General features: G+C 42.5%; 3 protein-coding genes across 5 annotated transcripts; all 3 read right to left on the bottom strand.

Annotated features, from left to right (window-relative positions):
* Nucleotides 1–1,990: 1,990 nt before the first annotated feature.
* Nucleotides 1,991–4,085, bottom strand: hoxa1a (homeobox A1a). Its single transcript, XM_031853895.1, has 2 exons — nucleotides 3,473–4,085; nucleotides 1,991–3,040 (listed from the first exon to the last, which is right to left on the bottom strand). The coding sequence occupies exons 1-2, from the start codon at nucleotides 4,077–4,079 to the stop codon at nucleotides 2,673–2,675; spliced, it is 975 nt and encodes a 324-aa protein (XP_031709755.1). The 5' UTR covers nucleotides 4,080–4,085; the 3' UTR covers nucleotides 1,991–2,672.
* Nucleotides 4,086–7,658: 3,573 nt separating this feature from the next.
* On the bottom strand, nucleotides 7,659–9,703 carry LOC116387176 (homeobox protein Hox-A2a). Its single transcript, XM_031854058.1, has 2 exons — nucleotides 9,327–9,703; nucleotides 7,659–8,718 (listed from the first exon to the last, which is right to left on the bottom strand). The coding sequence occupies exons 1-2, from the start codon at nucleotides 9,688–9,690 to the stop codon at nucleotides 7,994–7,996; spliced, it is 1,089 nt and encodes a 362-aa protein (XP_031709918.1). The 5' UTR covers nucleotides 9,691–9,703; the 3' UTR covers nucleotides 7,659–7,993.
* A 4,272-nt stretch (nucleotides 9,704–13,975) lies between these two features.
* On the bottom strand, nucleotides 13,976–26,141 carry hoxa3a (homeobox A3a). Of its 3 annotated transcripts, XM_031854057.1 has the most exons (4): nucleotides 23,133–26,141; nucleotides 21,752–21,812; nucleotides 17,360–17,936; nucleotides 13,976–14,769 (listed from the first exon to the last, which is right to left on the bottom strand). In XM_031854057.1, the coding sequence occupies exons 3-4, from the start codon at nucleotides 17,817–17,819 to the stop codon at nucleotides 13,988–13,990; spliced, it is 1,242 nt and encodes a 413-aa protein (XP_031709917.1). In that variant the 5' UTR covers nucleotides 17,820–17,936; nucleotides 21,752–21,812; nucleotides 23,133–26,141; the 3' UTR covers nucleotides 13,976–13,987. The 3 variants fall into 3 exon arrangements, with proteins under 3 accessions (XP_031709917.1, XP_031709916.1, XP_031709914.1); XM_031854056.1 differs by lacking the exon at nucleotides 23,133–26,141 and having other exon boundaries at nucleotides 19,924–22,175; XM_031854054.1 differs by lacking the exon at nucleotides 23,133–26,141 and having other exon boundaries at nucleotides 17,360–22,175.
* Nucleotides 26,142–27,368: the final 1,227 nt, after the last annotated feature.

Below are 27,368 nucleotides of genomic sequence, written 5' to 3' on the forward strand. Positions count from 1 at the left end.
GTTTAGATTTAGAGGAATCACTGTGTAAATGTGATATAAATGTGGCTGCTGATTAAAAGGAAAAATGTAAAAAGCATAATTCTCGAGGGTCCTAAATAAAGTCGTTGGCATACATAAATATGTAGATTAAGTGGAAATAAACATTTCCCTAATATTTTTAAAATCTTGGTATTTCTAACATTTTTGGATGAGTTTTGATAAGTAATCATTTGTCAAGAACATTTACGGAGTTCTGGCCGTAATAAGTTAACATTTTAACAATTGACAGACTTTTAAATCAGTCTATATTAGCATTGAACTGTGTATTCCTTTGTTTAAATATGTGACAATAACATTTCGAAATGAAATAAATGATTTACAAGCTTTGTAAATCTAATCCATATGCTCTCATCCGTCTATCATTCGAAACTTCTCAATATCCCTATAATTTTAAAATATGTTAAATGATTTAACAAAAAAAATCTAAATGATATATAAAATAGGGCGCAGCAACACAATTCTGTCCCATTTGCTTTAAAAAATGTACAAGTATTCTTTATATCATATTTAAAAAAGTAAACATTTAGAAATGTATATTGCATTAACATTAGATTAAAATGCAGACCTCTTGTTCAAATAATAGTGTTTGCATAGTGCATACTTCCTTTTTATCTTTTTTTCCCCGGATATAAAAGAGATAATGTTTCACGTCATTCTTATCCAGATTGACCTGAGAAAAACAACCAGGCCCCTTGAGCAACACGTCTGTACTTTACTATTTGTACCGAAACAACTCCTCTAAACAAAATAAGGGGGTCTGAAGTTACCAAACTAGCATTTTCACGTGTTCCATACAAAGCAAGCCTTGTCCTGAATGTCGGAAAAACACCTGATACAACGCATTAACAATATATATAAATATAAAACAATGTGAGATAATTAAAAAAGGGTTGGCTACATAACTTACTGTGTTTGCTGTTGCTGAATTAGACTGTGCAGCCTGTGCTGCAGCCTTAGCAGGTCTCCGCAGCTCCAAAAGAGCAGCCTCTGCAGGTAGATCCCAGGTGAACATTTGTCATTAATCATGGCTCTTTGGGCGTTTTTTTTAGAAAAAGAATCAGGAAACTGGACAGAGGATGCAGACTATCTTGAAAAAATGCCAGTAAAACTAAAACTAAACTAAATGTTCTGAAATGCAGTTTAGACGTACGTGTTTGATTTATATCAATGAATATTAATAAAAGTTATTCAACTTTTAATGTGAGTCAATATGACCATTATTCATTCAAAATGCATATATCTTTAAAGAGCAGATTAACAAATCAGGTGTAAATATAGAACCTGAAATACTTGTAAAAGCAAATATGTGTAGCTCACTGTGCGACATGCAGGTGCTGCAAGTTTTCACTGTTCATCTTGTCATCCGGTGGGGAAGATGACACCTCCTTGTGACTTGGCGAACTGAGGAGTTAACGCTGACAGGGCCAGTGGGGCCCCATCCTTGTCGATAGCCTAACCTCGATGTTTTAATCCATAGAGTTTATTTTTTGTCCCCTCAATAAGCCAACAGCTCGATAAGGTTGTCATCACAAATGACGCTGACATCCGCGCTCTCATCTCCTCCGTGGATAAACATGCCTTTATTATGCCAATAACTCTTTACCCCGGGGACGGGAGCGCGCACGGCCGCATACATTGAGAGAATCTGTGGTGCGTAAAAGAGACGCATGCAGCTTTTCAAACGAAGGGAAAATGGACAGTGATTCCTTTTTTTTCGTCTGTGGAGCTAGAATAAATGTCTGATTGGCGGATTTAGATGGAAGACTTGCTTTGAAATACTCAAAAAAGCCTCTCTAACTGTCTCTCCCCTTAGCAATGACACAGATGAATAGTTTGTTTTAGAGGTAAACGCACTTTAATACACATGATTGACCCGTAAACGTCTCTCTGGACACAACATATTGTATAGTGCTCCACTGGATTAAATAGACAACAGATAAAAGCCTGGAACATACATGGCCTTACATGACCAGTTCCCCAACTGATAAAACTCAGCGCCCCGCTAATAATACATGAAAGCATTACGCATCATGCGATTCTCACAAAATATACATTCAACCAGTCGTGGCACACAAACACACAGGCCTTAAACACAGAGGTGACAGTGATTAAGGAGGTATTATGACAATGCACTCTGTAACGATTAATAAACGAGGTCATCTATTTGATTGTGTGATGCCTCCTTGACCACATCCACTTCAATCACCCACAACTTTGGCACATTTGAGGTATTTGTTTGTGTGGGCAGCTTTGTGACTTTACATTGGCACATCCAGCCGCACTGGTCAGGAGCAGGTGTAAGGAAGGAGCTGGATGTCTTTTGCACCATCATAGTCGTGGTGGAACGCGTATTTAACGTCAAATTTCAAAAGAAAGGACACATTTTCAACCATCGCCCTATTTGTTTGGACAGCAATGTCATCGTTCTTCCGAAAACAATACACTATATAAAACAAATCTATAACTCAGAAATGGTCCATATTATTGTCCAAAGTTTCACATAGTGCATTAATCCTTCCTAAATGTACACATTTGTCATCCATCAACAGGACTCTGTCTTTGATACACTGGCGATGAGCTTTGGTACATACAGGCCGCCATGCGGCCCGAATAGGTAAAGGGGCAGTTGGTTCTTAGTTGGAGGAGTAAGGATCAGACGCCGTGGAGGATGTGGGAGACGGAGTAGAGGGGGGTGAGATAGATTTCTCTGATGCTCCATCATCCATTTTCTCTTGACTGCTTTCTCCCGGGTCTGAGGACGGAGCTTTGGCCGGCAGCAGCCCTTCTTTCTCTCTCTTCTTCTGCTTCATCCTGCGGTTCTGGAACCAGATTTTCACCTGAGTCTCATTCAGCTGCAGCGCGGCTGCGATCTCAACGCGCCGCGCACGGGTCAGGTACTTGTTGAAGTGGAACTCCTTTTCCAGCTCCGTCAGCTGCTTGGTGGTGAAGTTGGTTCGGACCGTGTTCGGCTGACCCCCATAACCGTACTCCCCAGACCTGCCTGCAGACAGAGAAACAAATACCCGTGAACTTGGAGAAAAAAAGTTACCATGTTGTCTGCTCACAGCACTTATGAGTTATTAGACTATTAACTGTTTGTGTCTGAAATATGCTGTAATGTGCACATACATGGTCTAACGGACATACCACTAAAATACAGCATCTGTGAAACTGCATTGTACAATACAAGTTATTTCCAGCTTTCTGTCTTTTCCTATATAGCATAACTATCAACAAGGCAATCACCAAATGTCAATAAAGTATACAATTTTAACTCCACAACGTGGCTTTAAATGTGCTTATTTTCCAGTGTGTCCCACACAAAAATATCTACCAACATTGTCTGACATCACTTACATTTAAAGAGCTTGGCTCACTTGTAAGCCGATGGTTTAGACATATACATGTTTGCCACTGGCACATTGGCACGCACCTGTTTTTGGAGGGTTTCTCTTGACTTTCATCCAGTCGAAAGTCTGTGCAGAAGATGCGCCCTCAGACAAAGGTGAACAACAAGCGTCGAGGTGAGCTGCGTGCAGTGGTGACAGCGGGTTTGAGCACCCAGGAAAAGGGGCTGCTTGCTCGTGCCCGCCGCCGTAGGCAGCATGGGCATACTGCAGTTGACCCAAGGGGGCGGCACTGTAACCTTGACGATGCTGAGAGACCATGGAGGAGGAAATGTTACCCGAGTACATCAGTGGGCCGCACTGGGGGAATCCCGCTGAGGAGTCTACTTCCTGGTTGAGCGCGTAATGATTATACGTAGCACAGAAACTTTGGGGTCCATAGCTGGAGCTGCAGGCCGGATGGGCTCCATAGGCGAGACCCAGAGAGCTCGCATTAGACTGGTATGACCCCGGCTGATGAGAGATGCCGTCAGGGGAAGCCTTGCTCCCCATGAAGCGATCATCAGTCCCGCAATTGTTGACAGTGACTGCACAGGACTGAAAAGTTGTAATCCCGTGGTCCGAGTGGTAAGCCCTGACAGAGCATGAGCCACCTTCGCCGCTCATCACCGAGTAGTCTAAGAAGCTGCTCATTATAGCATTGTTCTACTGGGACCGAGGGACCGTCCGCTCTACAGACACCCTCTGATCTATTCCTCTCTCCCCTCTTACCCCAAGTGACCGTGCCAACCTTTACCTATACTGTGTCCTTATCAGAGGAGGGAGGGGGGCGCACGGGCGCATCGTCAATGAACGGGTGCTGTCACGTGGGCCCGGGTCAGCCAGTGAGGTACTTGTGCTTATCCCCTTAGCCGGTGACAGATTGGTGTTTGAGTGGCTATTTAAATTCCAGGGGCTCGTCGATCAAGGTGACGCGCGTCGCCACTAATGTATTGGCCGTGCAAACAATGAGCTGGGAGGCAGACGGTGGTGGACAGCTCCGGGGTCGCATTAACAGCGGTGAACGGCAAACTCGGCGTCTTCTAACCCCCGCTGCGCGCTCTCCCGCCCGGGGAAAGATTAACGCTTCACCCTCTGCAACCTCTCCGAGGACGACCTAGCACTCTGACCTCAGGTACGGTATTTTTGGAATAGAGAGGATAATAGGTGTATGTGCGTGTATGTGTTGATGCGTATGCGCGCTTGCGGTTGTGCTTGTGCCCTCATTGCGTGTCTGTATCCGCCCGCGCGTAACAGCCGTGATGTCATATGTATAATGGTGTCATTCTCTCCTCGATGGATGGATAGCCCAGTGTGTGTCTGCCACTGCCACAGGCTATGTGCGCCATTAGTGTCCCATTCCAATGCGAAGTGTTTCACGCTTTAACACCGTGTGGGATTTTCTCAGCAAATATGTTCACAGTGTGACAATGAGGGAGAGGCAGGAAGCTCTCTCTCCTGACAGGCAAAAAGTACCCGATTTCAATCAAAGAGAGCTTTCTAATAACTTTGCTCCCCATCAAGGTCGCATTAGAAATGTTTGGTTGCTTTTCAGTACTTGCTGGGAGGTCACAGGTGAAGTAACGACAAGAAAACCCATTAAACATTAAGATGATTTAGTATTCATTTTTCCTCTCCCGGGGTCATAGGGTCTGCCATCTACTCTCATTTCACTCCCACGTGTATTCATTATGAATGTGTAGTGATCAAATGATCTGATAATGTGAGGCCCTATGTAGAGCTAATGCGCACATACAGCCCGAGGTGCGACTGTGGGCAGATTATCCTGTTAAGTTCATCAAATGAAGCTGTTGCTTTATTGCTTGGAATTAATGGCGAAAAGCTGCGCTGAAAAAAAAGACAGAGTAGGGGGGAGCGTGCGTGGGAGAGCTGCAGAGTAGCGATAGCAGAGTGCAGAGACAACCTCTCACTGAGGAAGGAAAAGAACGGAGAGGGGAGAAGGAGAAGGAGGGAGGGACGGAGGGGGGAGGAGATAATCACACGGAGGAATGAGCGCCCCCAATGGTCGTCTGTGGTTAAACACCCAAAATATGTCAAGTGTGGATAGATAGATAGATAGATAGATAGATAGATAGATAGATAGATAGATAGATAGATAGATAGATAGAAACGAACATTTAGGCTGAACTGAGTACAGAACAGGACTGCAAATAAATTAAATTTAGAAGCACCCTGACCAGCTGCAGTATTAAAATGGAGCTGCATTATCAGTAATAATAATTTGATAATATAGTATGGCTATGTGATTCGGCAACACTGGCAGTGGGCATTCTGCTGCCTTATGATAACCTGCCAATACTTCTACTTCTACTTAAGTACAGTTTTGAAAATGTCTTTCCCTTGTATCGGAGTGTTAGTGTAGTCCTGCTAAGTAAAGGAACGGAAAACTTATTTTACCACTGCTTTTGGATTTAGATGTAAACAATATTAGATATAAGCAGCCTAAATATAAATGGCCCACTTTTCAAATTCATACAAAATGGTTTTCAGCTGCTTCAAACTCATGGAACTTAAAGAAAGTGAGAAGGTGATGCAAACTTCCCAACAGTGAAAAAAAGCGCAGTGGGGTCAATACTACCCCCCTCCTCCCTCCTCTCTGTCTTCCCAGCTGCCTCTGCAACAGTAGTGAGTGGGCGCAGGAGATCCTGCCTTGTCTGTCTGCCTGTGAAAACTTCGCCAGGCCTCGGAGCTTTCTTGGCTCTTTGTGTGAACACATGTGAGCAGAAAAGGCGCGCTGTCTCGGAATGATTTGGTTATGCTGGCCCCGTGGTTAGTCACTGGTTGCTGGAGTGCAGTGTAGAGGATCTGCCACCCCCCTTTCACCACTATACCCCCTCCTTAAACACACACATACTCGAGTTACCCAGTAGACGTATGTTAAACCAGTCGATTGGCTTCTTATGACTTCCAGATTATTCGATAAACCGCCGCTGAACACCCAGTTTGTGTATGAGTTTCTGAATCGATCCGTACAGGCCGGCGTCGCAACCGGTGGTTGTTTTTGATGTGTACACATAAAGCTGTTGAAGTGGAAAAACCTATTGAGTGAAGCTGTGCACGAGCTAATAATTGATTCCCATAAGTCAACTCAAGTGCAATACATTAGAGCAAGACCATTCATAATCCCTATATTGAACTCCAGACTTCCTATTTAAACGGAACTGCTCCAAACAATGTTTAAAAAAAATCCCCCATAAATTGCACAAGCTCTACTGATAAAATAAGCCAAATATTGCTTAATGATACTCCCTCCACAGCTAATTTCAGTAAATGTGTCTCTGATGAATAACATCTAGTCGAAAAGTAGTCTGTTTTGAGTTTGAGCTATACGCGGGGTAAGTGCGCAGCCTCATAACCTCAGCAGCCTGCTACTGCATGCTGCCGCGGTCCCCGAGCCACAGCCGTGTTTAAAGAAGCTATAAAAATGAATTATTGCCAAACGCATGCGGGGACTCAGTCTCTTTCTAGCACAGGAATTGGGGGAGTCCCGTATGAAAATGTAAGTGAGGTTTTATTTGTGCACATTACGCCACAATTGGTCTCCTTAATGTCCGTCTCATTCATGCCACGGAGTGATTTATGAGCTCCTGAAGGCAAACATGGCTCCGGTATTCGCCTGCATCATGCACACAATGTTAAGATCCCTGTCATGTTAAGATCCACGCTGGCGTGTTTGCGTTTACTCTCCAAAGTATGAAGTTTAAAGGTTAAACTAAAAATAATCTGCAGTAGGGTTTCTGTAGGCAGCTTTAAATATAGTGCCAACATGTCTGTGTAAATCTGGGGGAACATTTTCAGCAAAACAAATGCTACTTTTTGCATCAAGTATGAGTTGATAAACGGCTAATTATCAGACATTTAAAAGTAATTTTACTATATCAAAAAAAAAGTTTTTTTCACCAAAGTTTTAAATTCCAAAATGATCTGCTATATATAAAAAGACAATTCAATACAATTTACGTTTCAGGTAACTATTTAAAACATGTTGAAATTAAATTCCACATTAAAATTTCAATCATGTGTGTGTTTTCACAATTCAACGCAATCAAGACTATTTGTATTCATTACCAACCTGTTGTTGAATTTGCATAACGTCTCTCTTTTCATGCCCTACTTCTTTATTTTGCATAATTTCTCCATAAATAGTTCAAGCTAAAATTGAAGTCTGTAAATAGAACAAGAAACGACTCAAAACACCAGAAAAAAAGGATTGTAGCAAGTTAATTGTATTCTAACAAAAATATCCAAGACATTGGAAGCTATACAAAAATAAAATGACCAGGTTCCATAGGCCTAATATTGTATAATTATTCACAAACACTCATAATTATCATTCCAAGAGAACAATTTGTTATGTAAATTACAAGCCACGCGTGAGTATAGCTATTTCAGTGATTTCATTTCAGCCTTACCTTGCATTAATCGTCAAGTCAAATATCATTAGAATAAATGTGCCGAATATACAAATAACAGCAGAGTTAATACCATTACAACCTGATATGTATTGTCCCAAGGAAAAAAAAGAAAGCTTTTGTGATTGATTTCAGTTAATAGTTCAGATGCTGCAGGTCGATTGTAGTTAGGGACTCCGAGAAAAAATAAAAGCTGTCCGCAGAAATGTCCACGGGGCTGTCCAGAGACTCTGATAAGCTCGGCGAGGCAGCATCGGAGAGCTGTAGGCAGGAATCCGAGGAGAAAGGTTGAAAATCGTGTATAGAAACATCCAGGGCCGGGGGACTGTCGCCATTGTCCGGGCCAGATGCCGAGCCTGGGCCCATTGTTGACATGCAGCCTGGAACAGTGGGTGACGGGTTGGGAAAATGTTTCAGATTTTTGTCATTGCTGTTCAGCGGCGCAGCAGCAAAGCTCATGGACTCGCTATTGTGAAGCTGCTGTGTAGAGCTCAGAGAGTTATTCTGAAAGGAGCAGGTATCTCTCTCCAGCAGGGCCCCGCTCCGCTCGTACAGGGGGCCCTCGTCGTCCTCGTCGCTGTGGATGCCGTCCTCGGCGCCCGGCCCTTTCCCTTCCCCGTTGTGGTTCTCCTTGCTCTGGGTCTGCCGCTTGTGCTTCATGCGCCGGTTTTGGAACCAAACTTTGACCTGCCTCTCGGTCAGGTCCAGAAGAGCCGCTATTTCCACTCTCCTCGGACGGCACAGATACTTGTTGAAGTGGAACTCCTTCTCCAGCTCCAGCAGCTGTGTGTTGGTATACGCTGTCCTCAGCCGACGGGACCCCCCTCCTCCCCCACCACTCTCCACAATCTCAGGCGAGCCTGGAAAATAAGCATCACGGTAGCATGGGATTAAAAACGCAGGACACAACAGTTACATAACCCCGCTGCTCCTGAATCTAACATTATGGCTATCACAAACCACCAGAGAGTAGCTCACAACACGCTGCAGCAAAATGGCCGCTGGAGCCACTGACCCAAGCTTATAGCTTGTACACCATTTATCCCAAAAATCATTAGGGCATAGAGATACTCATCGGATTGTTTTACACACAAAATAACGTCTAGTATGAGCGTGAAGCAAACACGGTGGACTAAAAGCAGTGAGGTCCATGCTGGTGTGGGACACTAATGAATGCTCCAGCTGCCCTCCTCGGCAACAGCACTCCATCACTCTTCATTACTGTCACACATCAAAACTCTGCTACGGCTATGGGAATAAATCATCTCACCAAACTTTACCCAAACTGTTTTTTTTTCTTGCTTCATCCACAATCACAGCAAAGCAATAACCACAAACATATCACAATAAAACGTATCTAGCCTATTTGTTTTTTTAAGAGAGGGGCTGCGTATGTTACTGATGTCAAATTTAGCAACAGATAGTAATCACTTTTGCAGTAAAGTGCCCGTGTTTTGAAATCACCCACCTTTTGGAGAAAAGCACTCATGTCCATTGGATATAGTGGTTGCGGTGGAGGTCGGCAAGTGGTTCCTCTTGGAGGCTTTCTTTTCCCGCATCCAGGGGTACTCCGGGGGTAAGGAGGCGGTGGGCAGCGGGCTGCATCCGTCGGGGCTGTGTCTGGGCCGGCCGTGCCGCGGATGGCTGCCCGGATTCAAGCTAGGAATGGTCTGCTCAAAGGGAGGAGGAATCAGTGTCGGGCGTGAAAGCGTCGAGCTCTTGATTGATGAACTTTGAAATGAATCAGCGACAGGGGGGAAAGATGTCAGGCACTCAGCAAGCGACGGCTGACTATTGATAAAACCGCTCTCTCGCTCGAATTCGTAATTCATCTCCGCTCCCTGAGAGCCGAGGAAAGTTTGCACGCGTATTTTTATAAATGTTTCGGCTCAGTGAGGACGAGAAAGAAAAAGTCATTAAAAAATATCCTGGTGGTGTTTTTATTCTATATCACTGATTACGGCCGTATGGGGACCGAGCTACTATTAAACTATTGAATTCATGGAGACAAGGTTGAAATTGGACGGAATTGCCTGTCACATGATTACCTCTGCCCAATGACAATTTAGGGTTTAATCAAAAGGAGCCACTGTCTGCCTGATTGATCCAAAAACGCTGATGAAGAACGCCTCGATCAGTTGGGGGACGACTGTTTTTATTTACATCTTTGTCCGCTCAGTTTATCCTCCTCTCGCCCTTCCAGTCCAGTCCACTAAGCTACAAAATGTGTTTTTTAAGAATGGCTGACGCTCACTATTACAGGGAAGGAGACCAGCATAGGGTGCGCGGATTCGTGCACTCCTCTTTCTCGTATTGTTTGAGGATGTCAGTCGAGAACGCCCCCACCCACACACAGACGCACACAGACACACACACACATTTCACGCCAGTGGCTATTCATATAGGCAAGAGTCAGGCTTCAGAGGTGAAAAAATAACACAAGCCAAAAACTGATATTGAGACTGAAGTCGACAGAGACAACCCCCAATAATCCAGTCTGTTCAGTGAGTGTGGACTCCAGAGTAGATGTGATTGTTCAAAGATGCATAATGAAATATGCAGTGCACCCATCGACATGTGTAGCAATAAAAAGCCCATCCATTAAGTTAATACTGACGGATATGACACGTTCAGACCATTTCGTCCCATAACAGCTGTTTAACATTTACAGCTCAGGTCCAGAAACTTGTGAAAAAAAAAGAAAGACCCACACGCATGTAGTCTATGCATGCGCAGTCATGAACATTGTTTTATTGTGGGCTATTTATGTGGCTTCTGTAGATATATTAAAGCACATATGTTTTTCGTTTATTCCACAAAAGGTCGATTTAATAACGAGGTCATGCGCGCCCATGGTGGTGCACAACAAAAAAACACTGTGCTAATCAAACAGGATATCTTTCTTTTAAGATTGGTAATGGCCCCCTTTTTCGATAACCAAAGGATGAAATAATTGTACGTTTATTTTAAATAGTATCCTAATATTAAGGATGGTTTCATGTGCATGATAATAGTGGAAAACGAAAACGCTTGGGTTTACTGGGAGGACAGTAGCTAAAACGCTGAGAAAAATATCTTATTGTATTTCCATTCGACATGAGATTGTAATAAAGCAACCACCATCATGTTTAGAATAGACCATTTACAATGAATCCGTTTGCAGCGTTATTATGTAAATGGCTGTTATTGAATGGGGCTAACCTGCAGTGTTTTGTTTCATTGCCCTTCCAAAATAATCCGTGAAAGCCACATTTGGGATGTTTTTCGTCAAGCAATACATGTTTTATTTTCATTTGAAAAATATATGACTTGGTGAGTAAGAGAGGGGGAGAAGAGAAGTGGTAGGCCTCTCTCAGTTTGTTGCTTATATACCAAACAAAGAGTCCTGGAAGCCTGTGCGCGATCAATCTTACTCGCCAAAAGGTCTGACAGCTCGGTGCCCTCACAACACATTTAAGGCTTCTAACTCTCCCCCGGATCAAATGCAGCCAGGAAGCGGTGAGAAACACTGGCCACTCAGATTAGAACCAGTTTCTGCTCGCAGTTGTAGCCGGGCTGTCGCTGGAGGGATATTTTATAAGATAAATAAGAATCCATCGACACAAGATGCAACCATTTCCTTTTTGTGGAGGCGGTAATGCGCCAACGGTGAGTAGGGCGAAGCAGCTTCTCCACCTGGCTTTTATCTTCGAATTGTAAACGCATTTACACGAAGACAACGATTTTTGTTGTTTTGGTAGACGTGCAGGTTTGTGAGCAGACCAGACCGTGTGATGTGGGACAGAGTTGCTAGGGGAAGAGATGGATGGCTTTTTTGGAATTACGCACAGGCTTTGTGTGCAAGGAAAGGAGTGGGTGGCGGCATTTAGTGGACCCCAGTCTGTCTTACACACTTGTCTTTACAGCAGCATTGATTTAAGACCACTTTCCCACGGATGGAAATGCAAAGAAAGATATACAAATCGTATCTTAGTTAAAACGTTATTTATGTGCTACCTGCATGCGCATATGGGTCAAATCAGCGTCTTGCTGTGCACGCGTGTGCATGTGTGCGCGTGTCTGTGTTGGATGCAGGAATACTCAGTGCATCAGTTTTTTTTTTTTTTTTACTGGGACAGACCATGGTTCAATTGTTCTAGGTTTCCCTGCTAACCATATGTCAGGGTTAATAATGTCCATGCCCTCTTATATCAATCAGATAGCGCAGAAAAATATTTCTGGGTGCAAAATCCGTAAGACCAAATAATACTGCAGTTACACAAAGGCATATGCACAAAAAGTAAACATGGTACGAAAAGGTTTTGTAATTTGACGGAAGAAGAAGTAAAGTCATTCAGCATGGTAAGAAAAAGAATTTTCCTGAAAGAAATGACACATTTACAAAATAGACAATGAAAAGACAATGAAAAGAAAAGAAAATTTAAAAAAGATAAAACAAAGCATATTAATTTGTATGCCGGCCATTTATCCGAACAAAAAATACCGAAAGGATTTAAAACCCATTTTTCAGCATTCCACTTATAATTTGCTTTGCTGTAACCATCCACGAGACCAAGGCTTTTAATGTTGACCTGGCTTCACGCTGGCATCTGCAAATTTGTAATATAATGACCCAAATAAGCCCCGTTACGATTTTTGCTTCATCCTCCATCCTCTCTGACCGCATTTGACTGACTGAACATATCAGGGAATTATTTTTTCAAACGATTTCTCATTTAACTTGTTGTCTTCTTGCAGAATCTCCAGAAGGGCCCGTGTGACATTTTTATTATTATGGATGTGCCCACGCAGATGAGAGGAGGTGAGAAGGCCACCCGACTTTTCTTCACGTCGAATGAAGAGGGGAGAGAAAAACAAGTAGCTTTAATTCAATATTTGACTTTATCTGCAACCATTTCCCTTTCTGTTATTGAATATTACATGTGGCCACTGGTTTCACGTTATTTTGGATGCATTCATCTTATAAAAATATATAGATAGTACCAATTATGATGAATGGTTTATTAAACGATTACCATTATATTGTCTCTTACGTTGCCAATTGTCTAAAAATGTTTATTTTTTTGTGATCACCTCTACCATTATGTACCGTCTTGAAATTCATAACAGCAATAACTAAATGTAATAATTGTAAAACTAGGAAAGTATTGACATTTTTATTTAGGAAACTGTCTTGTATTTACGTGAAATGCTTCCGATTAAAACTACAAGGTTTGCTGCAATTATATTTCAATTGTTTTATTTATTTATTCGAACTGGAGCAGCGAGGAATGTATGACATCGAAAAAGAAAACTGATGATGTCTTTTTTCTTTTTTACTTCAAGAAAAGAAAATGCTAATGTGTGTCCTTCTTTCCACCCTTATTGCATGACTGATTGATTTTACATTCGCTGAGAAAATAAAACATCTCATTGAAGAAGAAGAAACGGAAACATAACCTAATAGCAACATGGTGTGCTGCTGGGGAGCTTCTGAATACATATATGGGCTGGTAAGGGGCCGAGGCGCTAATTTCCCATCAACCTTGTCTCACAAAGATCGCAGAGGTGTCAAATAATACTAAAGGACTCTTATCTTAACATCAAACAAAATAAATAACATTAAAAAGTCCAATAGAACAACACAAGCAAGGGAGGCGGCGTGTGAGCTCATGTCCCTTGTTTTTGAAAATGTATTTCCCTCATAATCCCAACTCGTGGCTCTTGAAGGATCCTTTCACAAGTGCAATAAAATGCAAAACACAATTCTTCAACTGCGGATAAATAAAAGACGGACAAATTCACATTCAAATGAATAACATATGTTCATAATACCCTGTTTGAGTTTCGATTTTAAAACAAGTTAAAAAAAGATTAAATAGGCCTATGCTTATACTGTGCCCCCCTCCCTCCCACTCTAGACGTCCTACAGCTCAGATAAAGGTCTTTGTGAGACAATGAAACGAGCAAATAGAAAAAAATTCAAGCAAGTCGTGATTATTTATCCTACGCTACTTCACACATCAAACTATAGAGAACATAAACAAAGGCTGAGAGAAGGTGGATGCCGTGAGGAGGCGCAGAAACAAAGCAGTAATGTGTCTGGAGGTGGATAAGACAATGGGCGGAGTGATCCGGGCTACGCCACCGCTACAGATGCGTCAGTTTGGGCGCTTCCTGGATTCTTCCCTGAGAGTATTGCGACGTTAGGTCTGTGTACGTCGGTGTCGGATCACACACTCCGTGATGCTGACTGTTGCCCATTGTGATTGCTCCATTGTAGTCCATATTTGCGGACGGCGGGTGCTGGAGGTGGGTTAGACCGAAAACGGAGGTCCCAGAATTGGGCATTGAGTCGATGTAACCTCCGCCGACATAAACGGGGCTGCCCTGCATGTGAGTCCCGTAGTTGCCATTGCCTTGGAGAGGATGCGCGTCATACTCGGGCGTGGCCGAGTCGGTCCCGGGATACCTCTTCTGGGAGGGCGGGCAGTTGTTGAGGGAGCTGTTCAAAGGAGGGGGGTATGACGTGGCCATAGCGTATGCATTTTGATGAGGTTTATTGTAAGACGTCGGCGACTGGGATTCATAAGGTACACTGTTGACTAGAGAATGCATAGAGTTGAGGTATCCTCCACCACCGGAGACCGGACCCACGGGACTCCGAGGGGACTGCCCACCAGGGGAAGGCATCATTCCGACACCTTTCTGATCCTTCTTGTATTTCATTCTGCGGTTCTGGAACCAGATTTTGATCTGTCTCTCAGTGAGGTTGAGCAGGTTGGCCATCTCCACCCTCCGGGGTCTGCAAAGGTACCGGTTAAAGTGGAACTCCTTCTCCAGCTCCACTAGCTGGGCGCTGGTGTAAGCTGTCCGGGCCCTCTTCGAAGCTGCTGACCCTGGAGGACTCTTGTCTCCGGGGCAACTCTCCACTGTCAGGGAGGAGGAGAGGAGGGTGTCAATCAGCAATCCATTACAGAGAGAGAGAGAGAGAGAGAGAGAGAGAGAGAGAGAGAGAGAGAGAGAGAGAGAGGTTGAGAAGGGTAGAGAGGCAGAGACAGGAGAGTGAGAGTAAAATCGTCTGACAACACGCACACAGCTGATAACAGCACTTTCAACCATCAGGAGGGGGTGGTTTACTAGATAAATACGCCCTGCTCCACAACTTAAATAGGGGTGTTATCATCGACTTTTTTTTTTCCTCCTTACGTGTAAGTGAGCATGTGCGCACATTTTGATAAACCCACTGCATAGCACAAGGGTTATGAAGACGGCTCCATGTGACAATTAACAACCAGTGTATGGGCACTGTGTCTGTGTACACGCTACACTAACTACATAGAAAAATGTAACTGGAGAACAGTGGGTAAATATTTGATATGGAATCAGGTAACCTTAGACTTCTAAAACAGTTTGACCCTCCTCTTCCCCCGTAGTCACAAAGTAGCACAAGCGTAATGCAAACACAAGCATTATGTATTCCTTAGGGTGTATAAACCACTGCCCTCACTGATAAGCCTCCCCTTCTAAGAAGCTGCAGCTTGGCTGCAGAATAGCAAAGTGTTGGTCTACTTGCCGCTGTGGCATGTGGCCAACACTTAATACATTTCACTACCTGTCGTCTAAACGTGGAGCAAAAGGAATGCAGCATGACATAACATGTACCTATTAGGTTATAGAGATGGAAGAGAAGTTAACATAAGGAATACTCATGTATGTAGGGCATCGTTATCAATTGTGATAACGATTATTATTGTATGATACTTTACTTCATATTCAAAGGATAGTTAACTAAGACTGATTTCGGAAATTTGTGTTAAGTGCAGGATTAATGTTATCTATCATGGCGTGCGTGCGTAAAAGGCTTTTCATCAACGTTAGCCCCTCAATGTGATGTTAAAATAATGAAACCCCCTCACCAAACATGCTGCTTTACATTTTAAACTCTTACAGCAGAATAATACATAACTTCATTTGATAACTATCCATGTATAACAAAAAGGGAAGGCCATGGGAAGGTAAGATTAACTGACATTTTTAGATTGGGGGTGTTTATTGGCATATAATCATACACAAATCCTCTCCCTGACCCAGCAAGGTTTCCTCCAATTAAATAGCAGAATCGGACCCGTGTAGGTGCATACAATTGTTTTCATAAATTGTAGCACTTTTACCAGTTGAGGAAAAATTATAATAAAACATCTTCCCAACATATAACAATGAAGGGCACCATACTTCTTAACATTGTAGCTTATACTGTAGACAACTACCTACAACGTGATTAGAAAGTTACCCACGTAATTTACACAATAGAAAGGTCATACGATGATGAGCGTCTCTGAATTTTTAAGTACCTTACGCAAGTAAACATCTGAAACACAAATTCCTTACTGTGATTCATCAAGGTTTCCTCCAATCAAACAGCAGGACCTGATGCGTGCGTAAATCGTGTACATTTGTTTCCACATGTTAACACGTCAACGTGCTGTTAAAACTAATGGAAAACATTCCCAAAACAAAAAAATATAATTATTAAAAGGCGCCATTTTCCTTACATTTTCAAAATGTATTGTATGAAACTTACCCATTTAATTTACAACAAAGGAGGTCTAAGTTGAGTTTATACAAATAAAGACCCCAAACTCCCCAACCTGACCCACTAAGTTTTCCTGTCATCAAAACAGCAGGATCTGGCTTGCTTACGTGCGTAAAAAAAATGCCTAAATGGTTAGCACATGAATCAAAATTAAGCCACAGAATTAATTTTTTTTCTGTTGAATACTATCTGTACCTTAATTGAAATAGTGCCCACTACATTTACAAAATAACAAGGTCATGGGAAGATGAGCGTCTCTGAATTTTTAGTTTGGCTCTATAAATAAACACTCCGAACACAACCCCCCACTCTGACCCACCAAGTTTTCCTCTCATCAAAACAGCAGGACAAACTGAAACAACTGTTGTGCGTGTTTGTTTGTTGTCTCTCCAGGAACATTATGTGATCAGTGGATGATGTTTACAGTAAGGACAGGTCAGCTGCAGGGCTCAGGGACAACAAATGGTGGACTCTACTTCCAATGTTGAGGCACATCATTCTTCTACAGTCTATAACCTTATCGTGTATTTATAGTATATCATGTTTGGGGTATAATTTTGGAGAATTTCCAAGAAGATACAGGATACAACATACTCTGTCTGTATCAAAGAGGTGTTCATTAAAACTCTGTGGTCATTTTTGGCTGTAGTTCCTGAATAACTTAAGGGTCCCCAAGAGGGAACAAAACATTTACATACATATAATTCAATATAATACCAGCAACAACTGACATTGTCCAGTTGCTGGTTGCCCCCTCTCTCCTCTCCCCACCTTACCTTTCATTTGAGAAAACTTTATTTAATTTATACCAGATCTACAGCCACCCCTGTATTATGTCCTCCCTCAACAAATGTATGTGCACTTTCTGGTCAGAGGCTAACTAGTTATGTGTGTGTCAGCAGCAGCAGTGTTTAGGTTGAAAGTACCTGAACTGGAGCTACTGGTGGGTTTCTGCTTCGTGTTCTGGCGGGATTCCTTCATCCAGGGGAAGATCTGTTTGCGAGTAGTATAGGTCGGGGAGCCGTTCTTGGCACTGGGCTGGTTGGACCCGTTGCTTGTGTTTTGGCTGATAGCACCGGGGGATTGTGAGGGAGGAGGTGGGCCTGACACGGGCACCTGTGGTTGATTGCTTTCGGGATGAACCTTGGACTGCGCCGCCTGAATGGCTGTGGTCCTGTCGCAGCTCTCCGCCATCTCCCCCGGCTTCTGCAGAGCCACGGAGCCGTCAGGAGACTGCAGGGAGCAGGCAGGTCGATGGTACTCACTTTCCACATGAGAGGCCCGGGGATATTGGACCTGATTGGCATCATAACTGAAGCCATTTGCGCTTTGATATGGGTAGCCACTGTAAATTGCGGAGCTGTCGTAGTAGGTTGCCTTTTGCATCTCGCCGTTTCCCAATATTTATTTCAGAAACTGACAGGGTCTTGACACCCTTGTAGAATAACATTGGCACCCCGTGGTCACGTGACGCCTCTCCGCCAATGGCCTCCTCGGGTGAACCTAGGGTTACAAGACGCACTGTGAGGAGAAGAAATGGTGGCGATCCATCTTACTTTTCAATACAGGCCTGACACTGGAGACTATGGAAGCAAGATAGGGCCAACAGTTCTGTAGACTATTACCGTTTACCTTATGGCTTACACAGGGCACAAAGGCACGCACTAACCTTGTATTACCATCTGTGCCAAACCACATCAAAACAAACCTTTTCAAAAGCATTTCAGACTGCCAAATCAATTTTAGGACCTAACAAGAAACTGCATGCCATTTTAAACTTCTGAGTCTATTAACAATGAAAGTGAATACAGAGTTACAGAACACCTTTTGCAGAAAATGCTGTAAGTAAAAAGTGTGCTGTAGGGACATCTTATTAGTGGGTAACCGCACAGGAAAATAATATCACTGATATATTGTTATTTAGCCAACAGGGCCGTCAACAATGTATATAATACTTATGTAGAAATGAATGCATTCCATGTGGCCAATAAACTTTGAACACATTTTTTTTTTTCACTGTGATTTAACAAACAATCGTCCTTCAGAAAACAGGATAGATCTCAATGCGCTGTGCTTCCCCGGCCACCTGACGCAATGCATAAACAACCGCATTCTCTTTCTTTTCTGTCTTTTCTTTGTATGCTGCAAGATACATGGAAGGAGCACGAGGAAACCGGAAAAACTGGGCGAGCCTCCGTGCATCTCCATGACCACGGTGTGAACTTTTCCTTGCAGGCCCATAATAATGGCTGCTGTCGGTGCTGTGTGCACGGCGGCCCGTCGCACACATCGTGATATATGGGGGTCAGTGGGCCGGGACGGCCTGCTCAGAATGAGTGGCCCGGTGCGCAGCCAAGCCCGGTACTCAGGCGGACAGAAACCCGGCATGGTACAGGTAGAGCCTGCTGCTAAACCATCATAATTCACGCAGGTAACCATGGGGATCTTTCTCTAAAAGCTTATTGGGGAAACTATAAACCATAATAGACACAGATCCAAGGGTCATCATGGGGAAATATTTTATGATGTCACATTACTAATGAAATAGCGAAATATTTGATGTGGACTTCCGATGTTTTAACCATTGCTATTTTAAATAGGAAAGTGAAATGCATGATAATAATTATTATTATAACAATAACAATACAAAGTAATAATGATCGCATTAACAATAATAATAATAATGTGCTGCAATACTTTTAAATAAAAGTGAATAATTTTCGTTAGGCCCATAGATATGAAATGAAACCCGCCCGATTCATATACTATTTGGTTGTGAAATTATGCAGTTCCTTTGTCTGGACTCTAGATTTAACAATTGCAGTCGATCCAATCAAGACAGCCGATAATTTCGACTCTAAATGTAATAAATAATAACTAAATAATAAAATCCAAAGAAATTGATTGCAAGCCTCACTTCAAATTTTCACTGCTGAAACTAATAGGCTGGTATTATGTGTCTGATAGTAAATGTGATCCCAACATTAACGATGTAATAAAAACTTCCTGATTTCAATCCATAGGTGTAGCCCATAGTATAGTCCCGGAGCAAACATAACGAGAATGCATTTTCATAAAATTAACGCAAAGAACTGAAAGGAAAATGTCGGCAAACTCTGGGTTTGTGCAACCGTGTAAAGCAAATTAGTATAAAATGAACCCCGAGCTTGTCCTCAATGTAGTTAAACCGCAGAGTGAAAGAAGGTGTCTTCGCTGTATCTGCACACACGATGAACTGGAGAAGATATCAGAAAGCTTTGTGGTCTGTATCTCCAGGCGAGCCATTGCGATAGTCATAAAAGAGAGAAAGAGAGACAAATGACAGACTTTCTGCGCAGCCCTCTGCTCCACGTTAGAGAAATCTGGCTGCCTGACTGTGTGTGTGTGAACTCTTCCTGAACCGAGATCTAAGTCATACGGTGATAAATCACCTCGCGACACACAAACTCCGCCATTTACAACCGAGGGAGCCTATTTCTGGCCTGCTTACCTTATCCTCTGACGACGAATGCAGAGCACCAAGCGATATTTTCTCATTCAGTGACGAAATCGATCAAAGCAGTAATCCAGAGAAAAGTTTAAAGGCAGGGCTGGCTGTGTGAAGCAGCAGCAGCAGAGTGCGCCCTGCCATGCACCAGGCATTAGCAGCCACAACAAAAAAGGGAAGAGCCGAGAGAACCCCCTTTCCTTTCCCCCTTTTCTTTTCCCCCCCTACTCGACGTGGATGGGTAAACCGAGATTACGGAAGCAGACGTGAGCGGTCGGGTCAGCGAGATAAGAGTTATCTGGCCTCAAGATTGAACGTATCGTCATGCTTTAGAGCAATGGCCAGGGCTTCATAGCAATATTAAACTCAGCCAAGGCTATGCTAGACGATGTGATCCTTCACCAGTACCATGCAGACACCAGTGAACTGCCCCGAACCAGAGCGTCACCATAGACAAAAAAAATTATGCAAATAAGTAGCGCCTTGGAAAGCCAGTTCAAATCAAGTGGCTGACTCTCCTCCTCCCCCAACCAAATGAGGTAGTGTATCTATAAAAAATAAAATCTTTACAAATATAATGGAAGTCCATCCCTAAAGTGTTTTAAATATTTGTATTATTATTTACTCCACGTCATGGTGGAATTATTATCCCAGTGAAGAAGATGTTGGAGAGAGGGGAGAATACAAAGGAATAATCAGCCGCTGACCATGCTGCATTTCCATTTCCACGGGACATAAAGGGCTTCTATCCGCGGCTTGATCATTAACCCGCATTTTTGCATATAGTCTTCAATCTTTAAGCGCAAGGGACGCGCAATTTGTTTTCATTCCAGCGCTGGTATTCCACTGCCTGCATGGCTTCTTATATGAAGAAGTATTAGTTTAAGAGTAGAAAGCACAACAACTTCAGATCAAAGCCGTGTTCGAAGTATGTCAAGGGGAAAACCCCACCGGGAGCAGGGTGTGGAAAATGGGAAGAAGGTTCATCACCAAAAGGCAGAGCGGAGGACATGCAGCGAGGAAGAGGGGAGAAGAGAGTCGGCAGCTGGGGGAATCCCTCTGCAGGGTAATGCTTCTCTTTTGCAGCCAAAGAAAGAATGGAAGGAAATAGATTTATGTCCTCTCAGCTTCGTTGGGCGGTAAACAAGTTCAGAGCTGCAGCTTCTTTGCTGGCTTCAGGCTCTGAGACAAAATCCAATGACAATTAAAATTACGTATAGAACACACGGACGGCGTGGGAGACTGAGTGGGACAAAAATTCACGCGTGAGGACTTTTTTTTAGCCAACTCGGCTTTTTTCTTTTTGAAACCAGAGTCACATTGTATAATTATTTACTTCTTTGTATTTTGATAAAATGCTGATTCGTCTCTCTCTTTAGTTTAGCCCTGAGCTGAGGGTGAAATGTCATGAAGTGGTGGTCGTATAGTAGACGCACAATATGGCGTAAAACAATGTGGGAGACAAAAAAAAACTGAAATGTTGATGAAAGAAAATCCGTTTTTAAAACTTGAGTGCAGTAAACTATATCAGCTACAAGCAGATGGCTTTCACTGAAAGTAGTTTTTGAAAGGAGTAAGGCACCGCTCCAAGAGCTGCGATTCCCCTCGTCACTTTTATAGTGACAAATTACACCACAAAGACAAGTGGAAGAGAAGGAATTATTGCTCTCGGGCTGGTCATATTGCTGCTAGGAGGAAATGTACAAGCCATAGGCTGCTTCTCTATTCCTGCAAGTGCTTTGGTGGGCGTGTGTGGTACTTATTAGAAATTGAATAAGGATATCACCATCAAGCATTCATAACACAAATCAATAAAGATATATGGACTTACCGAAAGCAGTTCAAGGTGTCTGGGAGACCGTGCGATGGCCTGAATTTACTTTGCTGGATTTCTGCATATAGAGGAATAAACATTTTCAATTTCGGAGAAGATAATACAACCTTTCAACCTGTTCCGGAAAATATATTAGTGCGATTTTAATTTTTTATGGTGAGACAGTTTGATTATAAATAAGTCTATTGTTAGTATACGTAATTGTTTTGGCCTATTCTTTTTAAAAGGCGCTGAATATAACATCTCGAAAACAGGCTAACCCTAATTTAGTCAAATTCGATGCAAGCATTTTCAAGATAATTATTTGGGTAAGATTTTAGATTTAGCAGCAGGCTCCAAGTCTTTGTGTTAAGGTATATCCTTACAGCTAAGGGAGAGCATTAATATCTTCATTATTTTTTTACACAACAAAATATCAAACAAAATATATGTATCAGTAGCAAACAAAAGAACGTAAAAACAATAGACAAAATGCATAAATAAGAGCCAGAATGCAAAGACCATCATCAGACAAAAATAACATTACAACCAAATATTGCTCCCCATCAGCGTAATATCACTAATAATATAAAATGGGACAGTGCAAATAACGTGTTTGTAGTTTCCCTGCTGGAACGGTAACCATTTTCTCCACAAACGGATCGAATAGTCATTAGCTCTCGCTCACCATCTTCCCCAAGTCCCTGCGCCCATAAATCAAGAAGGAGCGCCGTGACCTCAACACGGCCGCGCGATCCTGGATGGCACTCCTTCTTCCATTATATCCTCGTTTCCCTGGCGGAGCCACACAACCTCACTGCTTTCCCCCTACTTTTTATGTAAATCTTCTTGATGTATCATTTACGCACAAAACCCCACGTAAAGACGAGATGTTTTGTTTTATAGGACTGGTTGCACCTTGAAGCAGCCGCACGCTCTGCTTGGGGTCTTTTCTTGGAAGCCAATATTTAAATGGCCGCTTTATTTACAAACTGTTGTACGGGCCCCTTTATCCAAATGGCTGATTTTACTATTAAAAATATGAATACATCAAAAATAATTCAGTCTGTCTTACTCAAGTTTACATGGCAACTAACAATGGCTTCAATATAATGCTTAATTTAGGAAGCATAACATGGAAAAATGCCTATATCTTAATGGCCCACACAAAACCTTAAATCGTCACCTATATATATTGTGTGTAAAATCTGAAGGTCTGTTTATGTTTCATTCGATTAGCTATGATGAATCGGAGATATTAACAGATAAATTGATATCGGTGGCTTCTTGGTACCTGTCTACATTGTCTCGCCCTGCAGAAACCCTGGACCCCTATTTTACTGACCTCTGCCTCGCGCAGCAATAACTCACGACAGTAATGAACAATCGGCGGAAATACCTCAAAATAAAATCCATCCTCCAAAAGCTCGGTTTCTGACTCTGTCCGCGTGGAAAAACATATCCGTCCGTGACAGCAGTATAATACATCCACAAACCCGGGACCCTCTCTCTTTCAGTTTGTCGCTCTTTTCTTTTTCTCAGCTCGAAAAACAAACTATAAAGCCCGGACTCCCCTCACGGAAAGTGGGGGTAACCCGCATATAATCAGCATCATATGGCCAGACCGGGGCTCCGGTTTTCTTCCCCGTGCCATAACATCGCGCAGTATTATGCGCCCCACTCACGTGACGCAACGTCAACTTAAATCCCTTTTATTTGAGCCCGTGAATCATTAATGGAGGCAGTCATTGCCCCTGAGGAGAAACGGATCAGTTCGGAGGGAGAAAAAAAAAGAAGGGTATGTGACACTGCAATGTATCTGGCAGAGGAGCAAGTCTCTCGCAGAGAAGCAGCTTTTCCACGTGTCGCCCATTCAGAGGGAAAGACCGTTCTGTCAGTTTTAAAGTGCCATATATTTGGTGCCTGTTAGCGGCTGAAAGAGCTAAGGCTGCCTGTATTATGCAGAGTGTCAAGTGCAGCCAGCTCTGCTCTGAGCCAGGCTTAAAAACCAGAATGCTTGCACTGCAGCGTGACAATTCGCACTATGTGAGATGAAGAGGGCTTTCCCTACAAAATACTATTTAAGAGTGGCATAATGTCCAGCATAAGTCTACTCATTTCTCTTTACAACACAGCTAGGGCTGTGGAGAGCTTTACTCAATATCGCCCCCCTCGTCCACAGTCGCACGGTTTGGTTGTAGTGCCACTTAATCAGCATTTGGTTCTCCATCAGCGAAAGGCTTCATGCGTTTGGCCAAACAAAAAAAGGTCACACATTTACCTGTCCTACATAGGGAGGGTGTCCTGGTGGTCGTGAGGGATGTGTGTCAGTCAGCAGTGAGCGGAAAGTGGAGGTGAGGTAACCAAAGAGAGCCTGCTCGACCCCGCTGTTCAGTACATGGACCCTAATTTGACCTAAATGCACCTACCCGTTTCCTTTGACCAACTGACTGGTGTTAGAAATTACAGATTTTTTTACGAAGGATGAGTTTAAGTGTTTTGTAAGGGGGAGGGGTTGGGTGCAAAAGTGCCGTCTAAAACATAATCCTGCTGTTTGCCAAAACCACCATAATATAAACCAAATTGCTATCTATATAGCATGACATAGATATATACGCTGTGAAATGCCAAAAGTCCTATCCCGGAAGAGATTCTCTTCTCTCGGCACCGTTTGGCGCTTGTTTTCCGTCAACACCGAGCAGCGGGCGTGGAAAAATCCCACCACAACGATTAATCATTCGGGGCGGACATAGACAGCATCCCACTCCCACACCAGCCTTTGTCTTCTCAAACTACAACTTGAGCGGTAAACTTTTAAAGACAAGAACGGAAGCAGACCAGCTCTTATTAATTCACCTTCAACACTTCAACAACTGAAGAAAAGAGGAGGATTAACAATGACCAGGACTAGAAAAGAGGTTTTACGCACAGGTTTTAGACGCATGAGGGTTTTTGTTTTGTTACACAGTCTGTCTGTAATGTGTTATCATGTTCTCTCTCTGTTCTTGCAAATACAGATGTGGAGCTGTCACTGTAGGATTATATGGCTGGACATGACCGTGCTCTGGAAGCTAATCCCACTTTGGCTTTCGACACAGCACCTGAACTTTTCCCTGACCCGGGCAGAGGCATAGAGTCGAGTGGGAAGTTATTTTGGGTACAAAAATAAGGAGAAGATGGAAACCAATTAAAGGCCCGCGGCTGGTATCCTACATTTTATTTTTTGTTGCACTTTTTCTAGACTTGCCCTTTGCTCAAAAGTAGTAGATGATTGATTATGTTTTAAATCTGAACTGTTTTTGCATAAAACAAATGTTTCAGAGTTATTTACACAAATCAGGGCTCCTTATCACTGTCAGCAAAGAGGAGTTAGAGGCGCAGACCTCTGGATGTTGGCCAGACGGCGGTCCATATCTCCCCACAATGTTGACACTCAGACCTCTTAACAGCCAGGCTTGGGTTACCTACACTCAAGCGAAGACAACTCTTTCGGCGAGGTTTACATCGGCCAACATTAAGGCTAATGCGAAATTCAACGCCTTAAGCAGACTTGGAGACATCTCTCATGCACGGATGCAGACGAACTAAGACAAAGTAATTGTTTGCGTAGAGGTGGTTGCAATAAAATAATTTTCATGTTGAACTTACTGACTCTTCATGACTGAAAATGAAAATGTTCTTAATATAATATGATATAATAAAATAGTCTCACGGGAGTTCGTGAAATAGTCACGGAATGAAATATATTGGTAGGCTTTTAGTGAATTGCTGTCCGTTACATTTTGGAGGTATTTGCAAAATACGTATCATTATTATTATTATTAGCATTAGCATTGTCACATACCCTAGGTAATTTGTTAATGTTTAATCTGTGTCTAAATTGCCTATTGTGTTCACTCTCATTGAAAGGCTCTTGCAGACAACAGAAGCCCTTTGTATTGTTACTGTTGTTGAAATACACTTACTCTCATCTTTAAATTCAATAGTGGAATTATAGATTGATAGATTGATAACAAGCATAACAATTACAAACAGAAACGTTGCCAATTCAAAATTCATACAAACAACCACCAAGTTTTGTTTCATCTTTAATGTTTTTGAGGTCAACTTTGCAAGCATAATTGCAGGCCGATGCTTCATTTCGTTACTATTCATGTCAACTTTAAGTGATTTTGCCCAATAAAGTTTCAGCTGCACCCTCATCATTACCTCTGCAATCAAATGTGTACCAATTTATTTAAAAAAAATGTTTTTTATAAAACACTTGTTGGCAAAGTGATTATTACATTTCATCAACCTAATTTGTCGTGGTTTGAAGATTTAAGAAACTGGAAAATTAGACTTGCTGTCCTGTATCATATTTCCTATAGGTTCAAGTATCTTTAAACGTTTAAGCACAAACACATACACATATTATGTAATAAATATATTTTTTAAGTCAATAAACATGTTTTGCTGTCAAATTGAGAAATAAAATTAGTTGAGCTTAATAATGAATTGGAATATTAGCAAGCTCAGAAACTGTAAAGTAACGTATAGCTGGAAATAAGCAGATCATATTACAATATACGTGAATATTAACCGGAAGATCATGAAGCAAACTCCACTTCTGGTATATTCATACTATCCTTTAACACCTCCACAAACGGTACAAGGAAAAAACAGCCAAATCTACTCACAAGTCATCGCGGTCTGTGTCCAGCGGACAGTTTTCTGTGACTGTCAGATGAGAAGAGATCTGACTCGCACCCTGCAGAGCATCACTTCAAATGAAAATAAGGCAGATTTTCAGATCTATTTCTGACCCTGGGGCATTCATTATTCAACAAGTCACGTGAAAGAGCGGATTAAAATTTCAGTACATTGGAAGTGACCTCTATTCGCGAATTAAATGACTTGAAATCTTGTAATTTAACTAGTTGGACTTCTTGGAGTCTGCGCAAAATCGGTGCCAATCAGCCTCAACGCCATCTTCTGCACAGCTTCCATGTCTGCAGCAAGTGCTACACAGAGGGCTGGGTAGTTTAAGCGGAGAGGGTTTTTACATTTCTGCAGGATAATTTGTCTTATACAGACACAAATGTTGAGTGAAAGATGTAACAAAAACTGTATCAATGACTATAAAACCGTTTTTGTGTGAATTTGGACAATGAATCTGTCACTCTGTGACTTTTTTTCTGTGGGAATTTTGGCTCGTTCAGTGTTATCTAATTTACTATTAAATGCATTGCTGACCCATCCATTGTGCTATTATTGGCATATATATTGAGCAGAAACCATAAGTGCCAAAACATATTGAATATTTTGCACAACGCCAGCATGTTTCAGTTCATATCTGCCCTCTCTGAACGACCTGACAGGGGTGTTTTTGTGATATATTGCAGAAGAGCTGTCTTTAGGAATAATTTTAGGGAAATCTATGGCTCAGTTTCACACCTAAACACCGTTTTGGTTTCCACGCTGTCTCTGGGTAAATCGTAAATGTGAAGAAGAAGCCCGTGGAGGTCTTAGCACTGATGTATGGTCTGAACATTGTGTGTGTTGAAAGGTCAGGGGTCAGAAGAAGTGCTCTGAGCTGGTGATTGGCCAGAGCCGACCGTGTCCCCGGGTTGAACTCTCTATTGTTTGGATGTAT

The sequence above is a fragment of the Anarrhichthys ocellatus genome, unplaced genomic scaffold, assembly GCF_004355925.1.
Source record: "Anarrhichthys ocellatus isolate YVR2014 unplaced genomic scaffold, GSC_Weel_1.0 scaffold14, whole genome shotgun sequence".
Lineage (NCBI taxonomy): Eukaryota > Metazoa > Chordata > Actinopteri > Perciformes > Anarhichadidae > Anarrhichthys > Anarrhichthys ocellatus.

Excerpts from the sequence above, each read along its gene's own strand:
- hoxa1a (XM_031853895.1), bottom strand. The coding sequence starts at position 4,079 with ATGAGCAGCTTCTTAGACTACTCGGTGATGAGCGGCGAAGGTGGCTCA. Across the intron at positions 3,041-3,472 it reads GAGAAACCCTCCAAAAACAG|GCAGGTCTGGGGAGTACGGT; the intron begins GTGCGTGCCAAT and ends CTCTGTCTGCAG.
- LOC116387176 (XM_031854058.1), bottom strand. The coding sequence starts at position 9,690 with ATGAATTACGAATTCGAGCGAGAGAGCGGTTTTATCAATAGTCAGCCG. Across the intron at positions 8,719-9,326 it reads TGAGTGCTTTTCTCCAAAAG|GCTCGCCTGAGATTGTGGAG; the intron begins GTGGGTGATTTC and ends CTTATTTTCCAG.
- hoxa3a (XM_031854057.1), bottom strand. The coding sequence starts at position 17,819 with ATGCAAAAGGCAACCTACTACGACAGCTCCGCAATTTACAGTGGCTAC. Across the intron at positions 14,770-17,359 it reads CACCAGTAGCTCCAGTTCAG|TGGAGAGTTGCCCCGGAGAC; the intron begins GTACTTTCAACC and ends CCTCCCTGACAG.